This window comes from Alligator mississippiensis, chromosome 7, assembly GCF_030867095.1.
Source record: "Alligator mississippiensis isolate rAllMis1 chromosome 7, rAllMis1, whole genome shotgun sequence".
NCBI lineage: Eukaryota > Metazoa > Chordata > Crocodylia > Alligatoridae > Alligator > Alligator mississippiensis.
This window is the reverse complement of record NC_081830.1, coordinates 44,890,946-44,904,539: the sequence shown is the minus strand read 5'-3', so window position 1 is coordinate 44,904,539 and position 13,594 is coordinate 44,890,946. Positions and strand designations below refer to the sequence as shown.

The following is a 13,594-nucleotide window of genomic DNA, read 5'->3' as shown; positions in this document are numbered from 1 at the left end:
TTTTATATTTGAGCTGTAAATAGGGTCAGCATCTCTAATGAAAATACTTCTCTTTACAATAATCCTAGTTTATATAACCCCTTCTTTACTCCCTAATCATCTTGTTTGCACTTCTTTTGGTCATCTTTAATTTTAGTTCTATTTTACTGGAAACAAAATGGCTCAAACTGGAGACTAGACAGAGTACTAATCCACCTAACGTACTTGCTGTGTGGTCCACTAAAGATTAACATTGCTACTGGCCCTGGTGACTTGTAGTGTGTGCATTTGGCTTTGACAGTCAACAATAAAACTGACATACTAAAATTACCATAATTTCTCAAAACTAACCACCTTGCAAAACATGGGTGGCATATTAATGTGTGGAGCATGTGTTTCGTTCTGTTTTGGGGTTGTTTTTTGTTAAGCTGGTGTCCTTTTGGTATCCTATGATAAAGCTCATATTTGGAACTTCAAAATAAAGTAAATGTACCACATTCCATAACTGCAGCTTAAATGGGCAGTTGTTCCATAATTGTCTCCAGAAAGGTCCCAAATCTGGGTGTCCTTCTACTCAGTGCCCCATGATCACCAGTACTGAATGAGTATGTGTCATTTCAGGAGTCCTAGTTCAATTAGACTGAAGATCTTGCATGTCACATGCTCTCACCATACTAAAAGCATATGACTTCCATTAGATAATATGCACTATTACTTTGTACTTGTTAGTGGTGCACCAAAGCATCCTATGCCCTTAAACATATAGGGTGAAATACCACAGTGTTCCTCAGTATTTGTGGGGAGGGTGGGGGCAAACTCATAAATTAAATCAACACATTTTTTCTCTTACAGCAAACATGATCATTGCCTCTCTTGAAGATGAGAAATTGAACTGGAGAAAAAACTTACTTTTAGTTACATCTCCCCTTGTTTCATGCACTTACCTGTAACTTTCCATGCTTCAGTGCAAACATTTTTTGAGGAATTATATAAACACTTTATAAAGCCAGGCTAGTTTAAGTAGAATTAAAAATTGTCCCTGTCTTTTACATGTTTCTGTTTATAGTTTTCAAATGCTGGAAAGTATTACTATATGCATATTTAGGGGTGGCACACTAGAACTGTTAATTGAAATAGGAGAATAGAGATTCTACTATAGAGTAACTTGATGCTTATTTACACAAACGTCTTTTCAAACCCCATGTGACAGTGTGAAAGGATTTTTAAGTGAGAGTAACTATATAAATTGCTTCATTTACACAGTAAACTACAAATGAAAAGTTATAGCTCCCTCTATCATCCCTATTACAGAATTACACTTCAATGAAAAGCTGATTTGTTTCATTTTTCCCATTATTTATTTGTACTTCTAATGAAGTACTTATCTTTTATTTCTGAAAGCATGTCCATATATTAACTTTGAAGAGTTCCTCATAAAATTAGCATAGATATCCATTCAGGAAATATTTACACATTTAATATATTGTTCCTAATCTTTTTATTTATTTTTCTTCTACCTTTTTTCTTTTGTTTGTTTCAGGATGTTGCCGTATGGCTGTTTAGCCACAGGAGACCACTCTGGCCTTATTGAGGCTGTTTCAAGTTCAGAAACTATTGCAGATATTCAGCTAAATAGTAGCAATGTTGCTGCTGCTGCTGCCTTCAACAAAGATGCTCTCTTAAACTGGCTAAAGGAATACAATTTAGGGTAAATTTTATTACATTTTCTTGCTTACAACTTACGATATAAACTTCCCCATGAGGTAAAATTGTCTTTGAGGCATAAGAAGAAAAAACACAAACCCTGTTTTAAAATGTCCATGTGATCCAATTTCAGCAAATTCATGTGTTTTCTTAATGTTAACACACAAGATGAGTTTTTCGTAACTCTTTCTTGTGTTTTGTATTTTTAGAGATGACTTGGATCGAGCTATTGAAGAGTTCACCCTGTCTTGTGCTGGCTACTGTGTAGCTACTTATGTGCTTGGAATTGGTGACAGGCATAGTGACAATATCATGGTCAGAAAGAATGGTCAGGTAAGAACCCTGTTAAAGATATCCTAAATTATTATTCCGAGTTATAGAACAAGGCTCATTTTACATTTTTTAGTTAACTTTGTCTTAATTTTAAGCAGCTGCTAATTTAGAATAAGTAGACTTCTTGTAGACCTGGATAAAACAAGTAAATTTTAAAGATTTAAATCAAGGGACGCTAGTGGATTGAAAGGCAAATGTAGATTATAATAATTGTGTCAGGTAAATTTCCCTGTATAACTCACTCTTCCGAAGGCCACATTAAGCCTTTTTGGACAGTGTTGATTGAACTGTAGCCATAATCGGAAAACCTTGCAAAAACCAACCTTGAAAATATTGGCACAAGGGGTTTTAACTAGAGGTGCATACATCAGTCCAATATTGGATCAGCACCAATATAAAGAAAATTTACTATATCAGAAATCAGCCATATCAGGCCGATAAATGGCCCGTGCATGCACGCAGCTGCAGCGCAGCACAGGTTGCAAGGAGCATAGCTTGGCAGCTTAGAGAGCTGCGTCCAGCCGGTAAGTCTGGTGTGGTAGAAGGGGAGGGGGGAAGAAAGGAGTTGGGGGTACAGATCAAGGCTCCCACAGTTGGGGAGGGGCTGGGGCAAGCACTGCCCTGCCGGGGCGGGCATGGGATGGTGCCTGCCGACGGGTGTGGGGAGCGGGGGTGGCTCCTGCCGATTGGCTTGGAGCTGCTGGTGCAGTGGCTCGTCCAGTGCTTGCCTGCTCTTCCGGCGGCTCGCACTGTGCTGCCACCACTCGTCCAGGAGGGCACAAATTCACCATAGCCCCTTCCCAGCACAGCCCCACCCCACTCTGCGCAGATCCGGGGGCACATGCCCACTCCCCTGTGACATTCTAGACAAGCGGCGGGAGCAGTGGCAGGAACCACCAGACGAGCAAGGGAGCACTGTATGAGCCACCGAACCAGCAGCTCCTGGCGGAGCAACACGCAGTGGCAGGACCTACCCCCGCCCTCCCTGCGCACCTGACAAACCATGGCACTGTCCCATGCCCACCCCACCCCGGCTGGGCAGCCCCTGCCCCAGCCCCACATCCTCTCTCACCGTGGGGGGCCTTGATCTGCACCCCCAATGCCCCTTCCCTCTCCCCTCCCCTTGCATCACAACAGACTTACCAGCTGAACGCAGCTCTCCACACTGCCAGGCTGGGTATCAGAAATTGGATTAGTATCAACTGATATGCATCCTTAGAAATCGGCTGTCGGTATCACCCGCAAAAATCTCTATTGGTGCACCCCTAGTTTTAACCCTGTAGAGCACAGTGTAGAGCCATGGAAGAAATGCCTGAAATAATTCATTCCAAGCAGGTTCCAGTGCCCAAAGCAGTATAGCTGTGTTGGCCTGGCAGCCAGTCTGGGCCCCTTAGTTCTGTTGAGGAGCAGGGTTAATTAGCCCAGGCAGAGCAACATACTAACGCAGTTGTCCAGCTTCCAATACCCAAACAGCTGCTTTACAGTTAGCTTGGGTATCTGCATGGTACTGTATACTGCTTTGAACCCATGTCCCAAGTATGCTCTCAGGAGAAACATTTTCCATGTTGAATTTTGATTTTTATTGTAGTTTTTATCCTTTTTCAGTAAAAATCTGTCCATCTGTGGCCTACTTTCTTATTCTTAGAACAGCATTATCAACATTTTATTTATATATAGAAACATTTTCTCTGATACCATCCCAACAGTCACTTCTTCCCCTAAACCTTTGCCTACTTATCAGCCAACCAAAAGGACACCTTGGCCCAGCCACAAGTTTGACTCTGAAAAGGAGGATGTACAAGATTTCGTGAAATCTGCTACTGACTTGCTGTTGCAGACTTTACATGGATGTTGGTGATGACTAGTAGTATACAACCCTGAAATAGATAAATAATGTTCTTCATTGCCATAGCCATAAACTGAAATCTGCTTATTTATGGAGAGTATTGCCTTCTTACATGTGCAGAACAGTCTGGCTGTTGGCACTGATTTCTCAGTTTTAATTTTGAAACACTTTGAAAATAAAGAATTACATATCCTTTATAAGCATCAAAAGGTGGAGCAAAGGCCAGGGAATAAGGATTACTGAGAGGTGCATTTTAAGTAACTTGCTCTTGATAGGTAGATAACTTTTAAACAAATTAAAGTAAAATATTTTCCTGGAGAAATTAATTTTCATTTCTATTTTTAGCTCTTCCACATAGATTTTGGGCATATTCTTGGAAACTTTAAATCCAAATTTGGGATTAAAAGGGAACGAGTGCCTTTCATTCTCACTTATGATTTCATTCATGTTATTCAGCAAGGCAAAACAGGAAACACTGAAAAATTTGGTCGGTAAGTATTGTTTAGATACCTGAAATAAAGATGTATTGTATGTCTTCGCTTTGCATCAAGAATAAAACATGCTTCTCACTTCCACCATACTTTCCCTGCATGTATATTAAAACATGAAGTGATCTTCTCTACAGATGTGATTAGACTGAGAAACTAAGAAACCTTAGCAAAAATAAAGGCATTTTATCCACTTAAAGAAGAATCCATTTAATTTGAATATAAGTTTTAAGATACAATGCTGTGTCCTGCTGGTATATAAGTATACCAAATATTGTTTCAAAAGTCTGCATTCTCACTGGTGATGCCACAACCACAAAACAGAGATCTGTAACCATATTATGTACTTGATATGATGAGAGTTTGACATGATGAAAAAAGAAAAAAAGGGTTTGCTTGGAAGTACAGGAGTGTTTTAATTGGTGTTTCGTGTATCTGTAAATTACTTTCCTCAGTGAAAAAGTAAGCCCCACATTTTTTTTTATCACACTTTTCAGTTGTTTTGTGAAAAACAATATCACCATTTCTGCTACCCTGCTGCCATTCCAGTACCATCAGATTCTAGCTATCACAGCACAATTTTGCTGATAGCAGGCTGATTTTTCTACTGAGCTTTATCAGATGCCCCTCTTTCTACCATGCTATCCAGCAACAACAGTTAGTGTCAGCAGTATAGCTCTCCCTACCAGGATCATGAAGACAAGAGAGCTGGCATTCAAAGTTACTTTGTAAGCACCAACTTAACCACCTGCTTACCATTGGTCTTTCTCTATCCTGACCTGGATGCATGGAGTACTTCCTAGATTCCTTTCTCCTTGTTCAGAGGTTTTCTGCATGAGCTCCATTCTTTGTGTGTTTGTACCGTGTTCTTTAAGTGTCAGCTGCTTTGCCTGTCCTTTTAATGTTCTCACATTCCCCTCTGAGAGCATAAAGCAAGTTTTCATTCCTTGCATCCTTTTTAATACCTCTGGCAGCAAAGATCAGTCTGCTTCTTTCCAAGTCTTATTTTAGTGTTAGCGCTTAGCAGTATAGTTATTAAGCAGCTAGTAAACTTTCATTTTGCTGTCGTTTTTTTTTTTTTTTTTTGTGTGTGTGTGTGGCTGGGGCCCTAGGGACATTTTATTGTGGTATTGTACACGTTTTTCATAGCTAGTACACCAGTTCTCCCACTCTCTAGTAGCAGAACTTGAGCTGCTACAGCAGAAGCTAAGCCTTTGGGCTAGAGATAAAAGTTGCACATAAACCAGTTTAAGTGATTGGAAACAGGTTTAAACCTGTAACAGAACAGAAGTTCAGTACACTTAAGCTGCTTTCAAAATGGCTAAAACTGGTTTAAGATGAACCCGACTGAATGTAGAATCAGACATAACAGATTTAAGTCAAACCGGTTTATGGAACTTCTAGCGCATAACTCTTCCTAGTTCAAGTTAACTCATGGTTCCCCAGCATCGTCGGATGATTTGCAGCCCTGGGCTGTGCTGCCTGCTCCAGCAGAGCAGGGTCTACTCTGCCCCTGTGTTCCCTACCCAGAACACTAGCACACCTAGCTGGCTGAAGAGAGGGTTGTGGGGATGGGGAACCCATCCCTCTGGCCCAGCACTGGACCCCCCCAGCCAGAAGCAGCCTGGGGTTGGGGTGGAGGAGGGTCTTAGCTCCACCTCAGGAGCCAAGAGCGTAGCTGGAGTTCTCCAGCCATGCCTCCCTCCTCAGTGTCTGGCCCACATGGAGTTTGGTCAGGGGGAGCCCGCACCAGGGCTTTGCTCCATCCCCCCAGAGATGGGAGTGGGACTGGAGTCCCTAGCCATGCCCCCCTTCTCAGTCTCTGGCCTGGAGGCTGAGGAGGGGGGCATGGCTGGGGGACTCCAGCCCCACTCCTGGCTCCAGGGGGTGGAGCAAAGCCTGGGTGCAGGCTTCCCCCGCTCTTTCCCCCTTAGCTGGACCAGAGGCTGAGGGGGTTGTGGCTGGGAGACTCCAGCCATGCTCCTAGCTCCCAGCTCCAGGGGTGGAGCCAAGTCCCATGTGGGTTTTCCCTGCCTGCCCTCCCTCCCCAGCCAGCCCAAAGACTGAGGGGGTGGGGTGGGGGAGGATGATGTAGCTGGGGGACTCCAGTCCTGCTCCTGGCTCCCAGCTCCAAGAGGTGGAACCAAGCCCCAGCACATGCTTCCCCTGCTACCTCCTTCAGCTGTCCCAAAGACAAAGGAGAGGTCATGGTTGCTGGATTCCAGCCCCACTCCCAGCTCCTGGCAGCTGGAGGAAATCCCTGGGTTTGAGCTTCCCCCTTCCTACCCCCCTGCCCCCTCCCGCCAGGCTCCTCCCATCTGGGTGTCTGGTGCCAGGCTGGAGGAATGGGTTTTTCCCCTCCCATACCCCTACTTCAGCTGGCCCAGAGGCTGAGGCTGGGGTGTGACTTGGGGAACTGCATGGCTTCCAGCTCTCTGCAGTGGCCAGCAGGCTGGGAGGCATGCTCTAGTGCCTCCCGCCCTCTAGGCATGCTCTAGTGCTACAGGTTTTGGCCACTGAAGGGGTCTGGCTGCTTTTCCTGTTTGAAAAGTGAACATCAGTTCACTTCCTTATCAATTCAATTCATGCGGTTTAGAGAAACCTGCAGATTTAATTGATTCAGTCGTGGGCTTTTTGACTGCCTGTACTTAGCCTTGAGTTGTAAAGCAACCCCCTCCTGCTATTCTCCAAAGCTACCAGTCCAGTATTCATATACATGTTAGTCATGGCCCCACTGGTTACCCTGAAGTATGTGCCCATGTTCCCCCAATCCTCTGCAAGGCAGGAAGGTCAGGTCACCTTTCTTCTTACAGGAGGCTTTTTAGCTCTGTATATGTTATATTCCTCTCTGGATCACACCCACTGCTCTGCTGCACCTTTTAGTCATTCAGAGCATGGCAGCATATAGTCCTCAGCCAGCCGCTACGGTTCATTCGAAGACCCAGAAGGTTTTCTGTTTTGGCTCCAGCTTTTCTCAACAACAACGACCCTATCAACAATATTTGAGTTATTTATTAGCTATGAAACAGTCTAGATTTTCTTTTCAGTTTTATAAGTGTCCACCTTAACAACAGCATTTGCATACCACTCTCCCATCCAAGGTTACACTAGATATTTCACTTTATATGAGCTAGATTCCTTAAGCTTTTCCCTTCCTTCTTGGGATATTAGCATATTGATGGGTTGATGGTGCTCAGCAACTAGTTCACAATACTTCCTGTCAATGAAGACTCTCTTTTTATTAGCTATTATATTAGGTAAAAGAGTAAGGAAGGATTCAAGACTTCATCTTTGTCTGTCCTTGACCCATTTCTTATGGGACTCTGTTATTTTCAGGCTTTGTCCTGAAGTCTGGCCTAGACTTGTTTAAGTTTCATTCAGAGTGATTTATTCATCTTCCAGGATGAATGCAGTCAAACATACCTAGACTATTTATGGCCTTTGCTGACAGAATTATGGGATAGGCAGTACCCTCACAGAATTATCAAAGTAGGTCTCTAGTAGGGGTTTGCGAAGCAGGCCATATTTGATTTGGATTTGGTTTCAGCCTGATTCAGGAGACAGTGATTTGATTACTTGATTCAGATTGCTGTCCCAATTCGATTTGGCCAAATCCAAATCTGAAGATTTGATTCTGATTCAGAAAATCAGTGATTCAGCCATAGACACAGCTTTTAAATGGTTTTTTTTTGCTTTTACCTACTTTGAGGTACCAGACATGGCTCGTGAATGCTGAGATGGTGGGGTGGATGGAGCATCCCACAGGAGCACAAGGGAGCCCCCCACATGCTCAGCAGCAGTCCCCCCCCTCCCCCCCCTCCCCCCCAACGCCCTGCTGGCTCAGTGATCGGCTGCACGGGGACCCTAGGTGCCCCCCAGACCCAGGAGGCACCAGTCGCTGAGCCAGGGGGTAGGGGGAGGGTCCCCCATGCACTCCGCAGCAGACCTAGAAGTGGACTAGAAGTGCTGGTCCACCCCTACCCCTCTCCCGTGCTCCCATAGGATGCTCCATCCTCCCCACCATCTTAGCATTTACAAGCTGCCTGGTACCTTGAGGTATGTAGAAAAAACATATCAAGCTGTATCTATCTGAATCATGGAATCTCTCCCAGTCAAATCGGAGGCTTCTGATTTGATTTGGAGAGATTAATGGGTTTCCTGATTCAATTTGGAGATTCAGCCATCGAATCGGGCAGAATCTCCACTGAATCAAATCAGCGACCTAAACTTTGCACAGCCCTAGTCTCTAGGTATATAAGAATGACTTTACAACTTGATCAGGTATGTTCCATATAGTCACATGTGGGTCTGTTTCTTCAGGCCTCAGGAAGCCTTTGCTACCTTTTTGGAAGAATGTCCCTGTCTCTCAGCTGCTTACAGTAGCAATATGGATTTTAACTGACACATTTACAAAATGCTGTTGCTGGTTACTGTTTTTCAATCAATCAGATACTCTTTTGGTAAGCATTGTTTAAGAAGGAGTAACAGTGCTGATTTCCACTGAAACAGACAATTGCTTGTCAGTCACCCAGAGTGGAGTACAAGGGGACTTTGAATTAACTGAAAAAGAGAGAATTGTCTCTTGCCTTACAGTAATCTCGTGTCCTGCTAGTGAAGCATAGTCTTTCTCTGACTGTTGAGCCCTTTCTGCCCTTTTCTGCTGGTGGGCAGAGGTGTGATACTAGGGTGCAGGTACAATCTAAATAGATACTGCCCTGTAGCAAGAACAAATCCAAGCATACTTGTATTGGATGCTCATACTTTAGGAATAGAATCCATTTGGCTATGCATCTTAAGAACCACATCTGCTCGAGCATCCATAACTCCTTTCTTACCTTTTTTTCTCATTACTCCAAACTCTAACTCATCTACATAAATTAGGGTGGAACAGGAAGGGAAGAAATCTGGTTATAGCAGATGATGAAGGACAGAAGGGAAGTATGGATTCATCATTTGTTCTTAAGACCTTGAAGCCAGCTCACATCTTTTAGGTTCCCAGCTAACAAGGAAAAAAACCAACAATGAAGCACCACAGTCCTTTCTTCTCTTTCTACCTCCTTTCTGCATCTTCCTGGGAAGTATTTTTCTGTGCTTTCCTCTGGTCTCTGCTGTCATTTTGCTCTGGAAATTGTCACCTGGCAAAGTAATCGGGAGAGCGATGTGTAGACATTGTTTGGCAAATCTCTTCATTACTTCTTTCTGGTAGGCGGAGCTATAAAACTGTCTGCGATTGGAGATATGTTGCCAGTAAACCTACAGTTCAATTTGATGTTGTCTTGATGCACTTTGTGTTGACAAACAAAAAGAATTGGAACAGTTGAAGGCTTAAAACGCACAAGTATTATATTAGACAGCAGTAGAATGATGAATTTACTTTCATTTAAAAATATTTGCATTGGGATAGGAGACTCTATTTAAAGATTGCTCTCATTGTATTTTCTTATACTCCACACTCATTGTGTGTATATTTTTTGATGGATGTTAAGGTTCCGCCAGTATTGTGAAGAAGCCTACTTGATTCTGCGAAGACATGGTAACCTCTTTATCACACTCTTTGCACTGATGTTAACTGCAGGTCTTCCAGAACTAACGTCTATCAAGGATATCCAGTATCTAAAGGTAAGAACAAAAGCTAAAGCTCAGTGTGACTTAGTACATCTTCTGGATTTGATCTTATGATCCCACAGCTAAGCAGCTTATTTTTCCAAGTCCATTTCTCTGAGACTCCATTCCATATAAATGTTTTGAGATTTCCTCAAGCGCTTTCTAGAATGGAGATGCCAGTTTCCCTCCTCCATGCAGTATGTAAGACACTGAAACGAGATTTTTCTGTGTGTCAATGTACCGATTCTCAGGGGTGCTAAGTGTATTTAGAACAGCATGTATTTTACATCAGAAATCAACCTGGGAGCCCAGTGATGTAAGGGGGAAAAAAGGTTAACATAATTTCTGAGTCAAAATAAAAGGTAATAGCATCTAAACCAGGGTGCTGCAAGATCTTTTTAAGGGTGCCACTCACTATTAGCATTGATAAGTATGGAAACACTACCTCATAATTTACAAGATAAATCAGTGGTTTGAAAAAGAAATCCATTGTGTCAAACATTCTGACCTGTTGTGGTCTTTATGGATTCGTTGCAACTGAAGATTGCTTTATTATTTTTCTGTAGTAAAGAACTGAATGAAAGCGAAAAGCCAGCATTTGCTGAGAGGTGCCTTGAGTCTAAAGAGGTTGAGAACCATTGATCTAAACAGTAGGTAGCATGCCTTCATATTAGGGGCTATTAGGATATTTTAGAAAATAAAACAGACTAGCATGTTGTAACATGCAGCATGTTTGCGGCCTTCAGGCAAAAGTACATTTCCCATACCAGCTTTTGCCAGCGGTCATTTTTAGATTCCCCAGCTGATTCATTTCTCTGTTGTCCAACACTGAGTTGTCATCTTCAGGATGTTGCTGACCTGTGAGCTTAGGGACCTGTTCTTCAGCAATTCTCTTACTGTTTTAACAGGAAACAAGGAAACACTGGCTAGAGAGAGCACAGAAAGTTTCTCAAAAACATCCTACAGTTTCCTCAAGTTGAAAAAGCAGAATATGATTTTAGACTACTTTAGAATGCCAAGGGGGACATAAGCAGCTTTTACACTTTAAGCCTTATTTTTGTTTTCTTATTGTTCTGTAGGACTCTCTTGCCTTAGGGAAGAGTGAGGAAGATGCACTAAAGCAATTTAAACAAAAATTTGATGAAGCACTCCGGGAAAGTTGGACTACTAAAGTGAATTGGATGGCTCACACTGTTAGGAAGGATTACAGATCCTAGGTGTGTGTTGGATTTGCACTAAGCCGAACGTTACCCTGCCAATGCGTGTTTTAAAAAGGGATCTGTAGCTTGGACCAACAGAATATTTAAAAAAAAGAAAACAGGAAATGGCCTGAATAATTCCTGATTCTTTTGCACTCTGCTTCCAAATGCTTGATCCCAAAATTTTTCTGTACAAACAGTAAACTTCCTGGATAATCAGTTCCTGCTGACTTTGCACGCGGAGAGCTACTAGGCATTTTTTAATTATATGGTACTTTAAGACAGAGTAAATATTTGTTTTTATATGTTGGGGTAATATACTCTAACACACTCAGGAGGTTGAAATACCTCTCTTGGAACGGTTCATTATTTTAAAATTGAAGCTTAAAAGAGGAGTAAGGTGGTGTTGTTGTTTTTGTTGTTGGGGGGTGTGGGGGGTTGATATCTTAATTTTGGCTAAAAATGACCATATTGTGTATATTTTTCATATGAAATCTGCCACACTGGCACAGATGGATTAAAACTACTGTAAATAGCAACCACAGTATTGTTTACTATAGGGAGCTGCTTAAAGTCTTATCCTGCTGCCAAAAGAACAGCATATAGACATTTGTAAGATTTCTTGGGGGAGTTCTTCAAGAAGGATGGAATACCTACAAGTGCTAAGTATTGGCCTGTTGTTCATAAATTCATACCGACTTCAGCTGGAGCAAAATTAAATCAACTGTGATTGCTTTTGAAAGTCCCTTCAAGAAGATGGAGAAATTTAACCTCTTCTTTTAACTTTTGCAAGAAGCAAAGCTATTCCATGTTTAACAGAGTTGCTTGAAAGTCTTCCATTGAAGTCCATGTTCCAGACTTGAGGCATGCACAGACCCACTTTGTGATATGTGTGTGCGTGTGTATATGCGTTTGTGTGTAATAAAGCACCGATTAACAGAGCGTATGTACCAAAAAAAAGGAAATTGTTCAACAAGGCAATTATTTATGGTTTTAAAAAATCCATGTGTAAAAATTGACATTGTAGAAAACACCAATGAACTATAAATCTGTTTTTACTATATTTATTAAAAGCTTGCAGTAACATTACTTTACCATGATATTTGTGTTCAGTTTAAAATGGTTGCTCAAGAAACAGGATTTGTTTTAATTTATTTTGTGAGGTACCAGACTTTCTGGTGCTTACATGGAGAGCAATTCTGATATGTGCAATAGGAACTGCTGGTTTAAGGTGTAACATACTGTTTCTGAACATCAGCAAGATGGAACTTAACTACTGTTTGTTCTCCAGAGAACACTGGTAGCTCTCAATTCTTGTTGACATTTGAAATAGAATTAAATATATATTTACCTTTGACTAAACAATTGTTTTACATAGAAATTTCATTAAAGATGATTTTACTTTTGTTCATAGTGAATGTCTTGTTCTCTTTAAAGCTCAGAAGATAGATCTGAGCCCAGGTAGTGTTGTGTATAATGGCTTGGCTTTTTTTTGGATATTCAAGGGCTGAAATGTCAGTACTGCTCTTCACTGTTGGGAATATTTTTTCCCTCATACTCTGCTGTTTCTGACATCGCAAGTAAAGTCTATTGTAACTGTTTGGTAATAGATCAATTGTTTTCTTATTTATTAATGATCACTGTGTGGTATATCATCCCCCTGCTGGCAGGAGCAGGAACAGGAACAAATAGTGGAAAGGGAGAAAAAACTCTTTCACTGGCCACAATCTGTCTTCAGAGTAAAGGGAGATGCATCATCTTCAGCTAATTAGTTACCTAAAAATGAGCACTCACAGCCTTTTGTTGGACATGTTTATTCTGCTTTGCAAGAGCAGAGATACTCAATAGGGCTGTGCAAAGCTTTGGCTGCTAATTCGGCAGCCAAATCTCTGATTCCGAATCTAATCAGGAGACCAATAAAAAGGTCTGAATTGATTCAAAGCCTCCGAATCGATTCAGAAAAGCTTCAGAAGAGATTTGGTGATTCGGGCAGTCCCTGCTTGCTGCCACAGGGAGCTGGACCTGGACTCCATGCCGGTAAGTGTGGCGGAGGGGCTAAAGGAGGGAGGAGGGGGGCCATGGGGAGACCTCTGCCAGACGTGAGTTGGGGCCTTTTCTTTTTTAAGTGCCTGGACCCTGGGGCTGGGCAGGCAGCCATTGACGGGGCTTGGAGAGCGGGCATGGGATGGGGCCCGCTCGATTTGGAGATTTGGTCAATTCGTTGGCGGCCGAATCTCTGAATCATATTTGGCCAAATCAATTCGGGACAGTGATTTTAATCATGGAATCGAATCACTGTCCCCCGAATTGGCCGAATCCAAAGCGAATACTAGCCACTTCGCACAGGCCTAATAGTCAAATTATTTAGAGCTTGTGTGTCTGTTGTTCAGTGAGATGCAGTCTCTCCCAGTTCCAGGGAGAAAAGGTAGAAGGTACCCATA

At 42.3% G+C, this 13,594-nt stretch overlaps 1 protein-coding gene across 6 annotated transcripts in view; it reads left to right on the top strand.

The window, feature by feature from the left end:
- Positions 1–12,559, top strand: part of PIK3CB (phosphatidylinositol-4,5-bisphosphate 3-kinase catalytic subunit beta) — a 171,114-nt gene extending 158,555 nt beyond the window's left edge. For 5 of the 6 annotated variants that reach the window (XM_014602894.3, XM_019478733.2, XM_059730924.1 and 2 more), the window contains 5 exons: positions 1,520–1,687; positions 1,893–2,016; positions 4,208–4,353; positions 9,837–9,969; positions 11,034–12,559. In XM_014602894.3, coding sequence (XP_014458380.1) covers positions 1,520–1,687; positions 1,893–2,016; positions 4,208–4,353; positions 9,837–9,969; positions 11,034–11,171 — 709 coding nt within the window. In that variant the 3' untranslated portion in view covers positions 11,172–12,559. Of the gene's footprint in view, positions 1–1,519; positions 1,688–1,892; positions 2,017–4,207; positions 4,354–9,836; positions 9,970–10,520; positions 10,605–11,033 lie in introns of all 6 variants that reach the window. The other variant, XR_002087481.2, reaches the window with a different exon arrangement.
- Positions 12,560–13,594: the final 1,035 nt, after the last annotated feature.